General features: G+C 35.1%; 1 protein-coding gene across 1 annotated transcript in view; it reads right to left on the reverse strand.

Moving 5' to 3' along the window:
* Positions 1-2,430: 2,430 nt before the first annotated feature.
* LOC311123376 (ciliary neurotrophic factor receptor subunit alpha-like) overlaps positions 2,431-21,313 on the reverse strand; it is a 271,912-nt gene continuing 253,029 nt past the window's right edge. Inside the window, exon 8 of the mRNA XM_084197647.1 lies at positions 2,431-2,564. Coding sequence (XP_084053773.1) covers position 2,564 — 1 coding nt within the window. The 3' untranslated portion in view covers positions 2,431-2,563. The remainder of the gene's footprint in view (positions 2,565-21,313) is intronic.

Below are 21,313 nucleotides of genomic sequence, written 5' to 3' on the forward strand. Positions count from 1 at the left end.
GAGAAGACCACTAGATAAGGAGTTTCAGCTTTAGAGAAGACCGCTAGACAAGGAGTTTCAGCTCTAGAGAAGACCACTAGATAAGGAGTTTCAGCTTTAGAGAAGACCACTAGATAAGGAGTTTCAGCTTTAGAGAAGACCACTAGATAAGGAGTTTCAGCTTTAGAGAAGACCACTAGATAAGGAGTTTCAGCTTTAGAGATGACCACTAGATAAGGAGTTTCAGCTTTAGAGAAGACCACTAGATAAGAGTTTCAGCTCTAGAGAAGACCACTAGACAAGGAGTTTCAGCTCTAGAGAAGCCACTAGACAAGGAGTTTCAGCTTTAGAGATGACCACTAGATAAGGAGTTTCAGCTTTAGAGATGACCACTAGACAAGGAGTTTCAGCTCTAGAGAAGACCGCTATAGACAATATATCAGGGTTCTATATATATATGACTATTGCTCTCCCACAGACACCTGGAGTCGTGGAAGGAGAATCTTTCTAATGAAAACAGCTCTTACAACGCTTTTGCATACATTTCCTTTTTTCAATGATACACAGACAAAGAAATACTACGACACAGCTACACAATTAACTTTCTCTCTCTCCCAACATCACCTGGAGTGGCTTCCTCTCTCTCTGTCTGACAAACTATAGAGCGATCACTTTTGATATTAAATACGCAGAGAAATACAGGGAAAGCATTTGTAATGAACTCAGCTCAAACAGCACTGCCATACCCATATGCGTACATGTTGCACACTATGGAATGTGTTATGCAGTTACCAACAGAAAGAAAGGACAGAGAGATGCTACTCATTGTGAAATGGTCACATTTAATGAACAATCTCTCATTGTATATATATCTATAAAAATAACCCAGGTACAGGTTACAATAATCTAAAACTAATACATACATTATTAAATAATACACTTTTTTTCATGTTAAAGATACATATCATAGTTTTTACAAAATATGATCATGGAGAATTAAGCCATTCTGAATTTCCTACATGTGTAGATCCTATATGTGTAGATCCTATATGTGTAGATCCTATATGTGTAGATCCTATATGTGTAGATCCTATGTGTGTAGATCCTATATTTATTTTATGTTTTTTATTTTTCCTTTATTTATTTTATTTATTTATTTAACGAGGCAAGTCAGTTAAGAAAAATTATTATTTACAATGACGGCCTAACTGACCAAACCCGGACGACGCTGGGCGCCACCCCATGGGACTATGGGACTCCCAATCACGGCCGGTTGTGATACAGCCTGGAATCGAACCAGAGGGTCTGTAGTGACGCCTCAAGCACTGAGATGCAGTGCCTTAGACCGCTGCGCCACTCGGGAGCCCGTGTGTAGATCCTATGTGTGTATTTTAATCTTCAATAATAAACATGTAATAAAGCACAACAGTATTCCTTGTAATAATATGAACTTGTGATATTGGCTATTAAAATGTAAACCACAAAAACACATTTAGAAAAGGCAATGGAACTATAAAGTAAACTGCCGTCTTTATACAGAGTATATAGTCCACTAGCCAGAGGAATGAGCTTGGAATTAAAAGGTTCTATCTACATTTTTGTGAAAACGGAGTTATTGAAATATTTATGTACAATGTCAACCTATATAGTATTGTAAATATGTTGGTAAAGACTACAAGTTAAAACTAATCACACAGTTCAAACCAACAAGGTTTCGGAACATTAAAGCCAATTATCTCAGAAACATATTTTTGCAGACAGAACCTTATCATTTTAAAGTCACGTGGTGATCTAGTTCCTCAATAGAAAAGTCCCAAGCAGATGACGATGATGGGGAAGAATTGCTCTCAAATCCACAGTGTTTTAACAGCTCTACTCTCTTGCTGATCGCTGGGTGCAGTAGAAGGATAAACCAACCAATAACGGCTATAGAATACTTATTCGGGATTTCTCCAAAGTGTGTTTTAGTTCTATGTTTTGTTGTTGTTTATGTCGTGTGTTGATGTTTATATTGCGACGTTATGTTGGTTGTCGGATGTCAGATGCAGATTCCTGGAATTCACGAAATCTCCAGGTTCCATCCCTTCTACACAGGCACAGGCTTCAGGAAGCTGACGATTGTGGGAAACCTTCTCCAAGACGAGTCTTTGGCATGACGAGTTAGCTGTATGCCATTATGCCACCACAAATGATGAAAGAGGATTTTAGGATCTTTACAAGTGTCTCAAAATTCACAGAATAATGAATGGAATCAGTCCGCTGTGCTGCTGAGGCGAAATCCTATCAGTCTGAGAACCACTAACAAGCCTGGAGCTCCATGGAGACACAGTCCTGTTTCTGTGTTGTCCAATCAATGATGTCTGCATCTGTGCAGCACTGTAGTTCTGCTGTTAGTGCCTGTTGTTGTTGGGAGTCGTTTTTTTCTTCTTCTATTGAATCATTTTTCTTTTTAACTTTGACTTTTAACTTTCTACTTACCGTTGTGTGAAACTTGAATTAAATGATCAATGCAGGATTTCCATTAACATATGCAAAATAGACATAGAAGACTCCTCAATTTCTTCCACAGGAATAAACAGTTACATCTGTGAGAGAGAGAGAGAGAGAGAGAGAGAGAGAGAGAGAGAGAGAGAGAGAGAGAGAGAGAGAGAGAGAGAGAGAGAGAGAGAGAGAGAGAGAGAGAGAGAGAGAGAGAGAGAGAGAGAGAGAGAGACAGACAGGGACAGAGAGAGAGAGAGAGAGAGAGAGAGAGAGAGAGAGAGAGAGAGAGAGGAGAGAGAGAGAGTTAGAAACAGAAGAACAGCAAACAGAGCAATATAACAACAGTATTTCTGTATTGTCTGGCTGTCTGGATTCAAACTAACACTGGTGTTCAGATTGGTCACTGACATGCACCAACCTGACCCCCCTCTATATGATCTACTACCACAGAGAAGAGGAGAAAGTACTGGACCCTCTACATGATGTACTACCACAGTTAGCTCTATTATAGCCTGTACTGTATTTAACAGTTAGCTGTATTATAGCCTGTACTGTGTTTATCAGTTAGCTGTATTATAGCCTGTACTGTGTTTAACAGTTAGCTCTATTATAGCCTGTACTGTATTTAACAGTTAGCTGTATTATAGCCTGTACTGTATTTAACAGTTAGCTCTATTATAGCCTGTACTGTGTTTAACAGTTAGCTGTATTATAGCCTGTACTGTATTTAACAGTTAGCTGTATTATAGCCTGTACTGTGTTTAACAGTTAGCTGTATTATAGCCTGTACTGTGTTTACACAGTTAGCTGTATTATAGCCTGTACTGTGTTTAACAGTTAGCTGTATTATAGCCTGTACTGTGTTTAACAGTTAGCTGTATTATAGCCTGTACTGTGTTGAACAGTTAGCTGTATTATAGCCTGTACTGTATTTAACAGTTAGCTGTATTATAGCCTGTACTGTGTTTAACAGTTAGCTGTATTATAGCATGTACTGTGTTTAACAGTTAGCTGTATTATAGCCTGTACTGTGTTTAACATTTAGCTGTATTATAGCCTGTACTGTGTTTAACAGTTAGCTGTATTATAGCCTGTACTGTGTTTAACAGTTAGCTGTATTATAGCCTGTACTGTGTTTAACAGTTAGCTGTATTACAGCCTGTACTGTGTTTAACAGTTAGCTGTATTATAGCCTGTACTGTGTTTAACAGTTAGCTGTATTATAGCCTGTACTGTATTTAACAGTTAGCTGTATTATAGCCTGTACTGTGTTTAACAGTTAGCTGTATTATAGCCTGTACTGTATTTAACAGTTAGCTGTATTATAGCCTGTACTGTGTTTAACAGTTAGCTGTATTATAGCCTGTACTGTGTTTACCAGTTAGCTGTATTATAGCCTGGACTGTGTTTAACAGTTAGCTGTATTATAGCCTGTACTGTATTTAACAGTTAGCTGTATTATAGCCTGTACTGTGTTTAACAGTTAGCTGTATTATAGCCTGTACTGTATTTATCAGTTAGCTGTATTATAGCCTGTACTGTGTTTAAAAGTTAGCTGTATTATAGCCTGTACTGTGTTTAACAGTTAGCTGTATTATAGCCTGTACTGTGTTTAGCAGTTAGCTGTATTATAGCCTGTACTGTATTTAACAGTTAGCTGTATTATAGCCTGTACTGTATTTAACAGTTAGCTGTATTATAGCCTGTACTGTATTTAACAGTTAGCTGTATTATAGCCTGTACTGTGTTTAACAGTTAGCTGTATTATAGCCTGTACTGTATTTAACATTTAGCTGTATTATAGCCTGTACTGTGTTTAACAGTTAGCTGTATTATAGCCTGTACTGTGTTTAACATTTAGCTGTATTATAGCCTGTACTGTGTTTAACAGTTAGCTGTATTATAGCCTGTACTGTGTTTAACAGTTAGCTGTATTATAGCCTGTACTGTGTTTAACAGTTAGCTGTATTATAGCCTGTACTGTATTTAACAGTTAGCTGTATTATAGCCTGTACTGTGTTTAACAGTTAGCTGTATTATAGCCTGTACTGAGTTTAACAGTTAGCTGTATTATAGCCTGTACTGTGTTTAACAGTTAGCTGTATTATAGCCTGTACTGTATTTAACAGTTAGCTCTATTATAGCCTGTACTGTGTTTAACAGTTAGCTGTATTATAGCCTGTGCTGTATTTAACAGTTAGCTGTATTATAGCCTGTACTGTGTTTAACAGTTAGCTGTATTATAGCCTGTACTGTGTTTAACAGTTAGCTGTATTATAGCCTGTACTGTATTTAACAGTTAGCTGTATTATAGCCTGTACTGTATTTAACAGTTAGCTGTATTATAGCCTGTACTGTGTTTAACAGTTAGCTGTATTATAGCCTGTACTGTGTTTAACAGTTAGCTGTATTATAGCCTGTACTGTATTTAACAGTTAGCTGTTTTATAGCCTGTACTGTGTTGAACAGTTAGCTGTATTATAGCCTGTACTGTATTTAACAGTTAGCTGTATTATAGCCTGTACTGTGTTTAACAGTTAGCTGTATTATAGCCTGTACTGTGTTTAACAGTTAGTTGTATTATAGCCTGTACTGTGTTTAACAGTTAGCTGTATTATAGCCTGTACTGTGTTTAACAGTTAGCTGTATTATAACCTGTACTGTGTTTAACAGTTAGCTCTATTATAGCCTGTACTGTATTTAACAGTTAGCTGTATTATAGCCTGTACTGTATTTAACAGTTAGCTCTATTATAGCCTGTACTGTGTTTAACAGTTAGCTGTATTATAGCCTGTACTGTATTTAACAGTTAGCTGTATTATAGCCTGTATTGTGTTTAACAGTTAGCTGTATTATAGCCTGTACTGTGTTTAACAGTTAGCTGTATTATAGCCTGTACTGTATTTAACAGTTAGCTGTATTATAGCCTGTACTGTATTTAACAGTTAGCTGTATTATAGCCTGTACTGTGTTTAACAGTTAGCTGTATTATAGCCTGTACTGTGTTGAACAGTTAGCTGTATTATAGCCTGTACTGTGTTTAACAGTTAGCTGTATTATAGCCTGTACTGTATTTAACAGTTAGCTGTATTATAGCCTGTACTGTGTTTAACAGTTAGCTGTATTATAGCCTGTACTGAGTTTAACAGTTAGCTGTATTATAGCCTGTACTGTGTTTAACAGTTAGCTGTATTATAGCCTGTACTGTGTTTAACAGTTAGCTGTATTATAGCCTGTACTGTGTTTAACAGTTAGCTGTATTATAGCCTGTACTGTGTTAAACAGTTAGCTGTAATATAGCCTGTACTGTGTTTAACAGTTAGCTCTATTATAGCCTGTACTGTATTTAACAGTTAGCTGTATTATAGCCTGTACTGTGTTTATCAGTTAGCTGTATTATAGCCTGTACTGTGTTTAACAGTTAGCTCTATTATAGCCTGTACTGTATTTAACAGTTAGCTGTATTATAGCCTGTACTGTATTTAACAGTTAGCTCTATTATAGCCTGTACTGTGTTTAACAGTTAGCTGTATTATAGCCTGTACTGTATTTAACAGTTAGCTGTATTATAGCCTGTACTGTGTTTAACAGTTAGCTGTATTATAGCCTGTACTGTGTTTAACAGTTAGCTGTATTATAGCCTGTACTGTGTTTAACAGTTAGCTGTATTATAGCCTGTACTGTGTTTAACAGTTAGCTGTATTATAGCCTGTACTGTGTTGAACAGTTAGCTGTATTATAGCCTGTACTGTATTTAACAGTTAGCTGTATTATAGCCTGTACTGTGTTTAACAGTTAGCTGTATTATAGCCTGTACTGTGTTTAACAGTTAGCTGTATTATAGCCTGTACTGTGTTTAACATTTAGCTGTATTATAGCCTGTACTGTGTTTAACAGTTAGCTGTATTATAGCCTGTACTGTGTTTAACAGTTAGCTGTATTATAGCCTGTACTGTGTTTAACAGTTAGCTGTATTACAGCCTGTACTGTGTTTAACAGTTAGCTGTATTATAGCCTGTACTGTGTTTAACAGTTAGCTGTATTATAGCCTGTACTGTATTTAACAGTTAGCTGTATTATAGCCTGTACTGTGTTTAACAGTTAGCTGTATTATAGCCTGTACTGTATTTAACAGTTAGCTGTATTATAGCCTGTACTGTGTTTACCAGTTAGCTGTATTATAGCCTGTACTGTGTTTAACAGTTAGCTGTATTATAGCCTGTACTGTATTTAACAGTTAGCTCTATTATAGCCTGTACTGTGTTTAACAGTTAGCTGTATTATAGCCTGTGCTGTATTTAACAGTTAGCTGTATTATAGCCTGTACTGTGTTTAACAGTTAGCTGTATTATAGCCTGTACTGTGTTTAACAGTTAGCTGTATTATAGCCTGTACTGTATTTAACAGTTAGCTGTATTATAGCCTGTACTGTATTTAACAGTTAGCTGTATTATAGCCTGTACTGTGTTTAACAGTTAGTTGTATTATAGCCTGTACTGTGTTTAACAGTTAGCTGTATTATAGCCTGTACTGTGTTTAACAGTTAGCTGTATTATAACCTGTACTGTGTTTAACAGTTAGCTGTATTATAGCCTGTACTGTGTTTAACAGTTAGCTGTATTATAGCCTGTACTGTATTTAACAGTTAGCTGTATTATAGCCTGTACTGTGTTTAACAGTTAGCTGTATTATAGCCTGTACTGTGTTTAACAGTTAGCTGTATTATAGCCTGTACTGTATTTAACAGTTAGCTGTATTATAGCCTGTACAGTGTTTAACAGTTAGCTGTATTATAGCCTGTACTGTGTTTAACAGTTAGCTGTATTATAGCCTGTACTGTGTTTAACAGTTAGCTGTATTATAGCCTGTACTGTGTTTAACAGTTAGCTGTATTATAGCCTGTACTGTGTTTAACAGTTAGCTGTATTATAGCCTGTACTGTGTTTAACAGTTAGCTGTATTATAGCCTGTACTGTGTTTAACAGTTAGCTCTATTATAGCCTGTACTGTGTTTAACAGTTAGCTCTATTATAGCCTGTACTGTATTTAACAGTTAGCTGTATTATAGCCTGTACTGTATTTAACAGTTAGCTCTATTATAGCCTGTACTGTGTTTAACAGTTAGCTGTATTATAGCCTGTACTGTATTTAACAGTTAGCTGTATTATAGCCTGTATTGTGTTTAACAGTTAGCTGTATTATAGCCTGTACTGTGTTTAACAGTTAGCTGTATTATAGCCTGTACTGTATTTAACAGTTAGCTGTATTATAGCCTGTACTGTATTTAACAGTTAGCTGTATTATAGCCTGTACTGTGTTTAACAGTTAGCTGTATTATAGCCTGTACTGTGTTGAACAGTTAGCTGTATTATAGCCTGTACTGTGTTTAACAGTTAGCTGTATTATAGCCTGTACTGTATTTAACAGTTAGCTGTATTATAGCCTGTACTGTGTTTAACAGTTAGCTGTATTATAGCCTGTACTGAGTTTAACAGTTAGCTGTATTATAGCCTGTACTGTGTTTAACAGTTAGCTGTATTATAGCCTGTACTGTGTTTAACAGTTAGCTGTATTATAGCCTGTACTGTGTTTAACAGTTAGCTGTATTATAGCCTGTACTGTGTTAAACAGTTAGCTGTAATATAGCCTGTACTGTGTTTAACAGTTAGCTCTATTATAGCCTGTACTGTATTTAACAGTTAGCTGTATTATAGCCTGTACTGTGTTTATCAGTTAGCTGTATTATAGCCTGTACTGTGTTTAACAGTTAGCTCTATTATAGCCTGTACTGTATTTAACAGTTAGCTGTATTATAGCCTGTACTGTATTTAACAGTTAGCTCTATTATAGCCTGTACTGTGTTTAACAGTTAGCTGTATTATAGCCTGTACTGTATTTAACAGTTAGCTGTATTATAGCCTGTACTGTGTTTAACAGTTAGCTGTATTATAGCCTGTACTGTGTTTAACAGTTAGCTGTATTATAGCCTGTACTGTGTTTAACAGTTAGCTGTATTATAGCCTGTACTGTGTTTAACAGTTAGCTGTATTATAGCCTGTACTGTGTTGAACAGTTAGCTGTATTATAGCCTGTACTGTATTTAACAGTTAGCTGTATTATAGCCTGTACTGTGTTTAACAGTTAGCTGTATTATAGCCTGTACTGTGTTTAACAGTTAGCTGTATTATAGCCTGTACTGTGTTTAACATTTAGCTGTATTATAGCCTGTACTGTGTTTAACAGTTAGCTGTATTATAGCCTGTACTGTGTTTAACAGTTAGCTGTATTATAGCCTGTACTGTGTTTAACAGTTAGCTGTATTACAGCCTGTACTGTGTTTAACAGTTAGCTGTATTATAGCCTGTACTGTGTTTAACAGTTAGCTGTATTATAGCCTGTACTGTATTTAACAGTTAGCTGTATTATAGCCTGTACTGTGTTTAACAGTTAGCTGTATTATAGCCTGTACTGTATTTAACAGTTAGCTGTATTATAGCCTGTACTGTGTTTACCAGTTAGCTGTATTATAGCCTGGACTGTGTTTAACAGTTAGCTGTATTATAGCCTGTACTGTATTTAACAGTTAGCTGTATTATAGCCTGTACTGTGTTTAACAGTTAGCTGTATTATAGCCTGTACTGTATTTATCAGTTAGCTGTATTATAGCCTGTACTGTGTTTAAAAGTTAGCTGTATTATAGCCTGTACTGTGTTTAACAGTTAGCTGTATTATAGCCTGTACTGTGTTTAGCAGTTAGCTGTATTATAGCCTGTACTGTATTTAACAGTTAGCTGTATTATAGCCTGTACTGTATTTAACAGTTAGCTGTATTATAGCCTGTACTGTATTTAACAGTTAGCTGTATTATAGCCTGTACTGTGTTTAACAGTTAGCTGTATTATAGCCTGTACTGTATTTAACATTTAGCTGTATTATAGCCTGTACTGTGTTTAACAGTTAGCTGTATTATAGCCTGTACTGTGTTTAACATTTAGCTGTATTATAGCCTGTACTGTGTTTAACAGTTAGCTGTATTATAGCCTGTACTGTGTTTAACAGTTAGCTGTATTATAGCCTGTACTGTATTTAACAGTTAGCTGTATTATAGCCTGTACTGTATTTAACAGTTAGCTGTATTATAGCCTGTACTGTGTTTAACAGTTAGCTGTATTATAGCCTGTACTGTATTTAACATTTAGCTGTATTATAGCCTGTACTGTGTTTAACAGTTAGCTGTATTATAGCCTGTACTGTGTTTAACATTTAGCTGTATTATAGCCTGTACTGTGTTTAACAGTTAGCTGTATTATAGCCTGTACTGTGTTTAACAGTTAGCTGTATTATAGCCTGTACTGTGTTTAACAGTTAGCTGTATTATAGCCTGTACTGTATTTAACAGTTAGCTGTATTATAGCCTGTACTGTGTTTAACAGTTAGCTGTATTATAGCCTGTACTGAGTTTAACAGTTAGCTGTATTATAGCCTGTACTGTGTTAAACAGTTAGCTGTATTATAGCCTGTACTGTATTTAACAGTTAGCTCTATTATAGCCTGTACTGTGTTTAACAGTTAGCTGTATTATAGCCTGTACTGTATTTAACAGTTAGCTGTATTATAGCCTGTACTGTGTTTAACAGTTAGCTGTATTATAGCCTGTACTGTGTTTAACAGTTAGCTGTATTATAGCCTGTACTGTATTTAACAGTTAGCTGTATTATAGCCTGTACTGTATTTAACAGTTAGCTGTATTATAGCCTGTACTGTGTTTAACAGTTAGCTATATTATAGCCTGTACTGTGTTTAACAGTTAGCTGTATTATAGCCTGTACTGTATTTAACAGTTAGCTGTATTATAGCCTGTACTGTGTTGAACAGTTAGCTGTATTATAGCCTGTACTGTATTTAACAGTTAGCTGTATTATAGCCTGTACTGTGTTTAACAGTTAGCTGTATTATAGCCTGTACTGTGTTTAACAGTTAGCTGTATTATAGCCTGTACTGTGTTTAACAGTTAGCTGTATTATAGCCTGTACTGTGTTTAACAGTTAGCTGTATTATAACCTGTACTGTGTTTAACAGTTAGCTGTATTATAGCCTGTACTGTGTTTAACAGTTAGCTGTATTATAGCCTGTACTGTATTTAACAGTTAGCTGTATTATAGCCTGTACTGTGTTTAACAGTTAGCTGTATTATAGCCTGTACTGTGTTTAACAGTTAGCTGTATTATAGCCTGTACTGTATTTAACAGTTAGCTGTATTATAGCCTGTACAGTGTTTAACAGTTAGCTTTATTATAGCCTGTACTGTGTTTAACAGTTAGCTGTATTATAGCCTGTACTGTGTTTAACAGTTAGCTGCATTATAGCCTGTACTGTGTTTAACAGTTAGCTGTATTATAGCCTGTACTGTGTTTAACAGTTAGCTGTATTATAGCCTGTACTGTGTTTAACAGTTAGCTGTATTATAGCCTGTACTGTGTTTAACAGTTAGCTCTATTATAGCCTGTACTGTGTTTAACAGTTAGCTCTATTATAGCCTGTACTGTATTTAACAGTTAGCTGTATTATAGCCTGTACTGTATTTAACAGTTAGCTCTATTATAGCCTGTACTGTGTTTAACAGTTAGCTGTATTATAGCCTGTACTGTATTTAACAGTTAGCTGTATTATAGCCTGTATTGTGTTTAACAGTTAGCTGTATTATAGCCTGTACTGTGTTTAACAGTTAGCTGTATTATAGCCTGTACTGTATTTAACAGTTAGCTGTATTATAGCCTGTACTGTATTTAACAGTTAGCTGTATTATAGCCTGTACTGTGTTTAACAGTTAGCTGTATTATAGCCTGTACTGTGTTGAACAGTTAGCTGTATTATAGCCTGTACTGTATTTAACAGTTAGCTGTATTATAGCCTGTACTGTGTTGAACAGTTAGCTGTATTATAGCCTGTACTGTATTTAACAGTTAGCTGTATTATAGCCTGTACTGTGTTTAACAGTTAGCTGTATTATAGCCTGTACTGTGTTTAACAGTTAGCTGTATTATAGCCTGTACTGTGTTTAACAGTTAGCTGTATTATAGCCTGTACTGTGTTTAACAGTTAGCTGTATTATAACCTGTACTGTGTTTAACAGTTAGCTGTATTATAGCCTGTACTGTGTTAAACAGTTAGCTGTAATATAGCCTGTACTGTGTTTAACAGTTAGCTCTATTATAGCCTGTACTGTATTTAACAGTTAGCTGTATTATAGCCTGTACTGTGTTTATCAGTTAGCTGTATTATAGCCTGTACTGTGTTTAACAGTTAGCTCTATTATAGCCTGTACTGTATTTAACAGTTAGCTGTATTATAGCCTGTACTGTATTTAACAGTTAGCTCTATTATAGCCTGTACTGTGTTTAACAGTTAGCTGTATTATAGCCTGTACTGTATTTAACAGTTAGCTGTATTATAGCCTGTACTGTGTTTAACAGTTAGCTGTATTATAGCCTGTACTGTGTTTAACAGTTAGCTGTATTATAGCCTGTACTGTGTTTAACAGTTAGCTGTATTATAGCCTGTACTGTGTTTAACAGTTAGCTGTATTATAGCCTGTACTGTGTTGAACAGTTAGCTGTATTATAGCCTGTACTGTATTTAACAGTTAGCTGTATTATAGCCTGTACTGTGTTTAACAGTTAGCTGTATTATAGCCTGTACTGTGTTTAACAGTTAGCTGTATTATAGCCTGTACTGTGTTTAACATTTAGCTGTATTATAGCCTGTACTGTGTTTAACAGTTAGCTGTATTATAGCCTGTACTGTGTTTAACAGTTAGCTGTATTATAGCCTGTACTGTGTTTAACAGTTAGCTGTATTACAGCCTGTACTGTGTTTAACAGTTAGCTGTATTATAGCCTGTACTGTATTTAACAGTTAGCTCTATTATAGCCTGTACTGTGTTTAACAGTTAGCTGTATTATAGCCTGTACTGTGTTTAACAGTTAGCTGTATTATAGCCTGTACTGTGTTTAACATTTAGCTGTATTATAGCCTGTACTGTGTTTAACAGTTAGCTGTATTATAGCCTGTACTGTGTTTAACAGTTAGCTGTATTATAGCCTGTACTGTGTTTAACAGTTAGCTGTATTACAGCCTGTACTGTGTTTAACAGTTAGCTGTATTATAGCCTGTACTGTGTTTAACAGTTAGCTGTATTATAGCCTGTACTGTATTTAACAGTTAGCTGTATTATAGCCTGTACTGTGTTTAACAGTTAGCTGTATTATAGCCTGTACTGTATTTAACAGTTAGCTGTATTATAGCCTGTACTGTGTTTACCAGTTAGCTGTATTATAGCCTGGACTGTGTTTAACAGTTAGCTGTATTATAGCCTGTACTGTATTTAACAGTTAGCTGTATTATAGCCTGTACTGTGTTTAACAGTTAGCTGTATTATAGCCTGTACTGTATTTATCAGTTAGCTGTATTATAGCCTGTACTGTGTTTAAAAGTTAGCTGTATTATAGCCTGTACTGTGTTTAACAGTTAGCTGTATTATAGCCTGTACTGTGTTTAGCAGTTAGCTGTATTATAGCCTGTACTGTATTTAACAGTTAGCTGTATTATAGCCTGTACTGTATTTAACAGTTAGCTGTATTATAGCCTGTACTGTATTTAACAGTTAGCTGTATTATAGCCTGTACTGTGTTTAACAGTTAGCTGTATTATAGCCTGTACTGTATTTAACATTTAGCTGTATTATAGCCTGTACTGTGTTTAACAGTTAGCTGTATTATAGCCTGTACTGTGTTTAACATTTAGCTGTATTATAGCCTGTACTGTGTTTAACAGTTAGCTGTATTATAGCCTGTACTGTGTTTAACAGTTAGCTGTATTATAGCCTGTACTGTGTTTAACAGTTAGCTGTATTATAGCCTGTACTGTATTTAACAGTTAGCTGTATTATAGCCTGTACTGTGTTTAACAGTTAGCTGTATTATAGCCTGTACTGAGTTTAACAGTTAGCTGTATTATAGCCTGTACTGTGTTAAACAGTTAGCTGTATTATAGCCTGTACTGTATTTAACAGTTAGCTCTATTATAGCCTGTACTGTGTTTAACAGTTAGCTGTATTATAGCCTGTACTGTATTTAACAGTTAGCTGTATTATAGCCTGTACTGTGTTTAACAGTTAGCTGTATTATAGCCTGTACTGTGTTTAACAGTTAGCTGTATTATAGCCTGTACTGTATTTAACAGTTAGCTGTATTATAGCCTGTACTGTATTTAACAGTTAGCTGTATTATAGCCTGTACTGTGTTTAACAGTTAGCTATATTATAGCCTGTACTGTGTTTAACAGTTAGCTGTATTATAGCCTGTACTGTATTTAACAGTTAGCTGTATTATAGCCTGTACTGTGTTGAACAGTTAGCTGTATTATAGCCTGTACTGTATTTAACAGTTAGCTGTATTATAGCCTGTACTGTGTTTAACAGTTAGCTGTATTATAGCCTGTACTGTGTTTAACAGTTAGCTGTATTATAGCCTGTACTGTGTTTAACAGTTAGCTGTATTATAGCCTGTACTGTGTTTAACAGTTAGCTGTATTATAACCTGTACTGTGTTTAACAGTTAGCTGTATTATAGCCTGTACTGTGTTTAACAGTTAGCTGTATTATAGCCTGTACTGTATTTAACAGTTAGCTGTATTATAGCCTGTACTGTGTTTAACAGTTAGCTGTATTATAGCCTGTACTGTGTTTAACAGTTAGCTGTATTATAGCCTGTACTGTATTTAACAGTTAGCTGTATTATAGCCTGTACAGTGTTTAACAGTTAGCTTTATTATAGCCTGTACTGTGTTTAACAGTTAGCTGCATTATAGCCTGTACTGTGTTTAACAGTTAGCTGCATTATAGCCTGTACTGTGTTTAACAGTTAGCTGTATTATAGCCTGTACTGTGTTTAACAGTTAGCTGTATTATAGCCTGTACTGTGTTTAACAGTTAGCTGTATTATAGCCTGTACTGTGTTTAACAGTTAGCTCTATTATAGCCTGTACTGTGTTTAACAGTTAGCTCTATTATAGCCTGTACTGTATTTAACAGTTAGCTGTATTATAGCCTGTACTGTATTTAACAGTTAGCTCTATTATAGCCTGTACTGTGTTTAACAGTTAGCTGTATTATAGCCTGTACTGTATTTAACAGTTAGCTGTATTATAGCCTGTATTGTGTTTAACAGTTAGCTGTATTATAGCCTGTACTGTGTTTAACAGTTAGCTGTATTATAGCCTGTACTGTATTTAACAGTTAGCTGTATTATAGCCTGTACTGTATTTAACAGTTAGCTGTATTATAGCCTGTACTGTGTTTAACAGTTAGCTGTATTATAGCCTGTACTGTGTTTAACAGTTAGCTGTATTATAGCCTGTACTGTGTTTAACAGTTAGCTGTATTACAGCCTGTACTGTGTTTAACAGTTAGCTGTATTATAGCCTGTACTGTATTTAACAGTTAGCTCTATTATAGCCTGTACTGTGTTTAACAGTTAGCTGTATTATAGCCTGTACTGTGTTTAACAGTTAGCTGTATTATAGCCTGTACTGTGTTTAACATTTAGCTGTATTATAGCCTGTACTGTGTTTAACAGTTAGCTGTATTATAGCCTGTACTGTGTTTAACAGTTAGCTGTATTATAGCCTGTACTGTGTTTAACAGTTAGCTGTATTACAGCCTGTACTGTGTTTAACAGTTAGCTGTATTATAGCCTGTACTGTGTTTAACAGTTAGCTGTATTATAGCCTGTACTGTATTTAACAGTTAGCTGTATTATAGCCTGTACTGTGTTTAACAGTTAGCTGTATTATAGCCTGTACTGTATTTAACAGTTAGCTGTATTATAGCCTGTACTGTGTTTACCAGTTAGCTGTATTATAGCCTGGACTGTGTTTAACAGTTAGCTGTATTATAGCCTGTACTGTATTTAACAGTTAGCTGTATTATAGCCTGTACTGTGTTTAACAGTTAGCTGTATTATAGCCTGTACTGTATTTATCAGTTAGCTGTATTATAGCCTGTACTGTGTTTAAAAGTTAGCTGTATTATAGCCTGTACTGTGTTTAACAGTTAGCTGTATTATAGCCTGTACTGTGTTTAGCAGTTAGCTGTATTATAGCCTGTACTGTATTTAACAGTTAGCTGTATTATAGCCTGTACTGTATTTAACAGTTAGCTGTATTATAGCCTGTACTGTATTTAACAGTTAGCTGTATTATAGCCTGTACTGTGTTTAACAGTTAGCTGTATTATAGCCTGTACTGTATTTAACATTTAGCTGTATTATAGCCTGTACTGTGTTTAACAGTTAGCTGTATTATAGCCTGTACTGTGTTTAACATTTAGCTGTATTATAGCCTGTACTGTGTTTAACAGTTAGCTGTATTATAGCCTGTACTGTGTTTAACAGTTAGCTGTATTATAGCCTGTACTGTGTTTAACAGTTAGCTGTATTATAGCCTGTACTGTATTTAACAGTTAGCTGTATTATAGCCTGTACTGTGTTTAACAGTTAGCTGTATTATAGCCTGTACTGAGTTTAACAGTTAGCTGTATTATAGCCTGTACTGTGTTAAACAGTTAGCTGTATTATAGCCTGTACTGTATTTAACAGTTAGCTCTATTATAGCCTGTACTGTGTTTAACAGTTAGCTGTATTATAGCCTGTACTGTATTTAACAGTTAGCTGTATTATAGCCTGTACTGTGTTTAACAGTTAGCTGTATTATAGCCTGTACTGTGTTTAACAGTTAGCTGTATTATAGCCTGTACTGTATTTAACAGTTAGCTGTATTATAGCCTGTACTGTATTTAACAGTTAGCTGTATTATAGCCTGTACTGTGTTTAACAGTTAGCTATATTATAGCCTGTACTGTGTTTAACAGTTAGCTGTATTATAGCCTGTACTGTATTTAACAGTTAGCTGTATTATAGCCTGTACTGTGTTGAACAGTTAGCTGTATTATAGCCTGTACTGTATTTAACAGTTAGCTGTATTATAGCCTGTACTGTGTTTAACAGTTAGCTGTATTATAGCCTGTACTGTGTTTAACAGTTAGCTGTATTATAGCCTGTACTGTGTTTAACAGTTAGCTGTATTATAGCCTGTACTGTGTTTAACAGTTAGCTGTATTATAACCTGTACTGTGTTTAACAGTTAGCTGTATTATAGCCTGTACTGTGTTTAACAGTTAGCTGTATTATAGCCTGTACTGTATTTAACAGTTAGCTGTATTATAGCCTGTACTGTGTTTAACAGTTAGCTGTATTATAGCCTGTACTGTGTTTAACAGTTAGCTGTATTATAGCCTGTACTGTATTTAACAGTTAGCTGTATTATAGCCTGTACAGTGTTTAACAGTTAGCTTTATTATAGCCTGTACTGTGTTTAACAGTTAGCTGTATTATAGCCTGTACTGTGTTTAACAGTTAGCTGCATTATAGCCTGTACTGTGTTTAACAGTTAGCTGTATTATAGCCTGTACTGTGTTTAACAGTTAGCTGTATTATAGCCTGTACTGTGTTTAACAGTTAGCTGTATTATAGCCTGTACTGTGTTTAACAGTTAGCTCTATTATAGCCTGTACTGTGTTTAACAGTTAGCTCTATTATAGCCTGTACTGTATTTAACAGTTAGCTGTATTATAGCCTGTACTGTATTTAACAGTTAGCTCTATTATAGCCTGTACTGTGTTTAACAGTTAGCTGTATTATAGCCTGTACTGTATTTAACAGTTAGCTGTATTATAGCCTGTATTGTGTTTAACAGTTAGCTGTATTATAGCCTGTACTGTGTTTAACAGTTAGCTGTATTATAGCCTGTACTGTATTTAACAGTTAGCTGTATTATAGCCTGTACTGTATTTAACAGTTAGCTGTATTATAGCCTGTACTGTGTTTAACAGTTAGCTGTATTATAGCCTGTACTGTGTTGAACAGTTAGCTGTATTATAGCCTGTACTGTATTTAACAGTTAGCTGTATTATAGCCTGTACTGTGTTGAACAGTTAGCTGTATTATAGCCTGTACTGTATTTAACAGTTAGCTGTATTATAGCCTGTACTGTGTTTAACAGTTAGCTGTATTATAGCCTGTACTGTGTTTAACAGTTAGCTGTATTATAGCCTGTACTGTGTTTAACAGTTAGCTGTATTATAGCCTGTACTGTGTTTAACAGTTAGCTGTATTATAACCTGTACTGTGTTTAACAGTTAGCTGTATTATAGCCTGTACTGTGTTTAACAGTTAGCTGTATTATAGCCTGTACTGTATTTAACAGTTAGCTGTATTATAGCCTGTACTGTGTTTAACAGTTAGCTGTATTATAGCCTGTACTGTGTTTAACAGTTAGCTGTATTATAGCCTGTACTGTATTTAACAGTTAGCTGTATTATAGCCTGTACTGTGTTTAACAGTTAGCTGTATTATAGCCTGTACTGTGTTTAACAGTTAGCTGTATTATAGCCTGTACTGTGTTTAACAGTTAGCTGTATTATAGCCTGTACTGTGTTTAACAGTTAGCTGTATTATAGCCTGTACTGTGTTTAACAGTTAGCTGTATTATAGCCTGTACTGTGTTTAACAGTTAGCTGTATTATAGCCTGTACTGTGTTTAACAGTTAGCTGTATTATAGCCTGTACTGTATTTAACAGTTAGCTGTATTATAGCCTGTACTGTATTTAACAGTTAGCTGTATTATAGCCTGTACTGTGTTTAACAGTTAGCTGTATTATAGCCTGTACTGAGTTTAACAGTTAGCTGTATTATAGCCTGTACTGTATTTAACAGTTAGCTGTATTATAGCCTGTACTGTGTTTAACAGTTAGCTGTATTATAGCCTGTACTGTGTTTAACAGTTAGCTGTATTATAGCCTGTACTGTATTTAACAGTTAGCTGTATTATAGCCTGTACTGTGTTTAACAGTTAGCTGTATTATAGCCTGTACTGTGTTTAACAGTTAGCTGTATTATAGCCTGTACTGTGTTTAACAGTTAGCTGTATTATAGCCTGTACTGTATTTAACAGTTAGCTGTATTATAGCCTGTACTGTATTTAACAGTTAGCTGTATTATAGCCTGTACTGTGTTTAACAGTTAGCTGTATTATAGCCTGTACTGTGTTTAACAGTTAGCTGTATTATAGCCTGTACTGTATTTAACAGTTAGCTGTATTATAGCCTGTACTGTGTTTAGCAGTTAGCTGTATTATAGCCTGTACTGTGTTTAACAGTTAGCTGTATTATAGCCTGTACTGTGTTTAACAGTTAGCTGTATTATAGCCTGTACTGTATTTAACAGTTAGCTGTATTATAGCCTGTACTGTGTTTAACAGTTAGCTGTATTATAGCCTGTACTGTGTTTAACAGTTAGCTGTATTATAGCCTGTACTGTGTTTAACAGTTAGCTGTATTATAGCCTGTACTGTGTTTAACAGTTAGCTGTATTATAGCCTGTACTGTGTTTAACAGTTAGCTGTATTATAGCCTGTACTGTGTTTAACAGTTAGCTGTATTATAGCCTGTACTGTATTTAACAGTTAGCTGTATTATAGCCTGTACTGTATTTAACAGTTAGCTGTATTATAGCCTGTACTGTGTTTAACAGTTAGCTGTATTATAGCCTGTACTGAGTTTAACAGTTAGCTGTATTATAGCCTGTACTGTATTTAACAGTTAGCTGTATTATAGCCTGTACTGTGTTTAACAGTTAGCTGTATTATAGCCTGTACTGTGTTTAACAGTTAGCTGTATTATAGCCTGTACTGTATTTAACAGTTAGCTGTATTATAGCCTGTACTGTGTTTAACAGTTAGCTGTATTATAGCCTGTACTGTGTTTAACAGTTAGCTGTATTATAGCCTGTACTGTGTTTAACAGTTAGCTGTATTATAGCCTGTACTGTATTTAACAGTTAGCTGTATTATAGCCTGTACTGTATTTAACAGTTAGCTGTATTATAGCCTGTACTGTGTTTAACAGTTAGCTGTATTATAGCCTGTACTGTGTTTAACAGTTAGCTGTATTATAGCCTGTACTGTATTTAACAGTTAGCTGTATTATAGCCTGTACTGTGTTTAGCAGTTAGCTGTATTATAGCCTGTACTGTGTTTAACAGTTAGCTGTATTATAGCCTGTACTGTGTTTAACAGTTAGCTGTATTATAGCCTGTACTGTATTTAACAGTTAGCTGTATTATAGCCTGTACTGTGTTTAACAGTTAGCTGTATTATAACCTGTACTGTGTTTAACAGTTAGCTGTATTATAGCCTGTACTGTGTTTAACAGTTAGCTGTATTATAGCCTGTACTGTGTTTAACAGTTAGCTGTATTATAGCCTGTACTGTGTTTAACAGTTAGCTCTATTATAGCCTGTACTGTGTTTAACAGTTAGCTTTATTATAGCCTGTACTGTGTTTAACAGTTAGCTGTATTATAGCCTGTACTGTGTTTAACAGTTAGCTGTATTATAGCCTGTACTGTGTTTAACAGTTAGCTGTATTATAGCCTGTACTGTGTTTAACAGTTAGCTGTATTATAGCCTGTACTGTGTTTAACAGTTAGCTGTATTATAGCCTGTACTGTATTTAACAGTTAGCTGTATTATAGCCTGTACTGTGTTTAACAGTTAGCTGTATTATAGCCTGTACTGTGTTTAACAGTTAGCTGTATTATAGCCTGTACTGTGTTTAACAGTTAGCTGTATTATAGCCTGTACTGTGTTTAACAGTTAGCTGTATTATAGCCTGTACTGTGTTTAACAGTTAGCTGTATTATAGCCTGTACTGAGTTTAACAGTTAGCTGTATTATAGCCTGTACTGTATTTAACAGTTAGCTGTATTATAGCCTGTACTGTGTTTAACAGTTAGCTGTATTATAGCCTGTACTGAGTTTAACAGTTAGCTGTATTGTTGCTTCATGGTAATCCGGTACGCTACTACAGTCTTATTGTTTCTGGTAAAAATATAAGTTATTAGTCTATTTTATTTTTTGATTGCGTTCTGTTTTAAGATGGGGGGTTTTCTCACCCAATACTTCCAGTTGTCCAGTGGATTCTCTGTCTTCATTATCTTATCACTATTTAATGGATTGGTGCAACAAGTTGTGATCAATCTCCACTCAGAAAAGACGCAAACAACTGTATTCTATTGTTTTGAAAATACATTTAATTAGTATTATAATGTTTCTTAGTACGAATCAATAATAGTTTTCTTTGTGATGGTGTGTAATAAATAGGCCTACCACTGTTTTGACAGCGGCACCACACATTCTGTGACACTCAAGTTGTGTGGGAAAAGAAAAATATGATTTATGTTGTATTATTCTGTTGTATTCCTTTATATTAAATATTACTATAATATATACATTGGGGAAAAAAAGTATTTAGTCAGTCACCAATTGTGCAAGTTCTCCCACTTAAAAAGATGAGAGAGGCCTGTAATTTTGATCATAGGTACACGTCAACTATGACAGACAAATTTAGAGAAAAAAAATCCAGAAAATCACATTGTAGGATTTTTTATGAATTTATTTGCAAATTATGGTGGAAAATAAGTATTTGGTCACCTACAAACAAGCAAGATTTCTGGCTCTCACAGACCTGTAACTTCTTCTTTAAGAGGCTCCTCTGTCCTCCACTCGTTACCTAGGTAGTTATATAGAGGCAATTCTATTTTGGATGCTTCCCATTCCACTTAATTACTGTCGGAATTCATCTTGTCTTGGTCTGCAAATGCGATCAAAGATGTGCATTATCCTATTATGAAGGCCATATCGATATGAACAGCTAAGAGGAGTGTTGTTAATAAAAGCA

Source organism: Coregonus lavaretus (assembly GCF_964263955.1).
Source record: "Coregonus lavaretus genome assembly, contig: HAP1_SCAFFOLD_547, whole genome shotgun sequence".
Taxonomy (NCBI): domain Eukaryota; kingdom Metazoa; phylum Chordata; class Actinopteri; order Salmoniformes; family Salmonidae; genus Coregonus; species Coregonus lavaretus.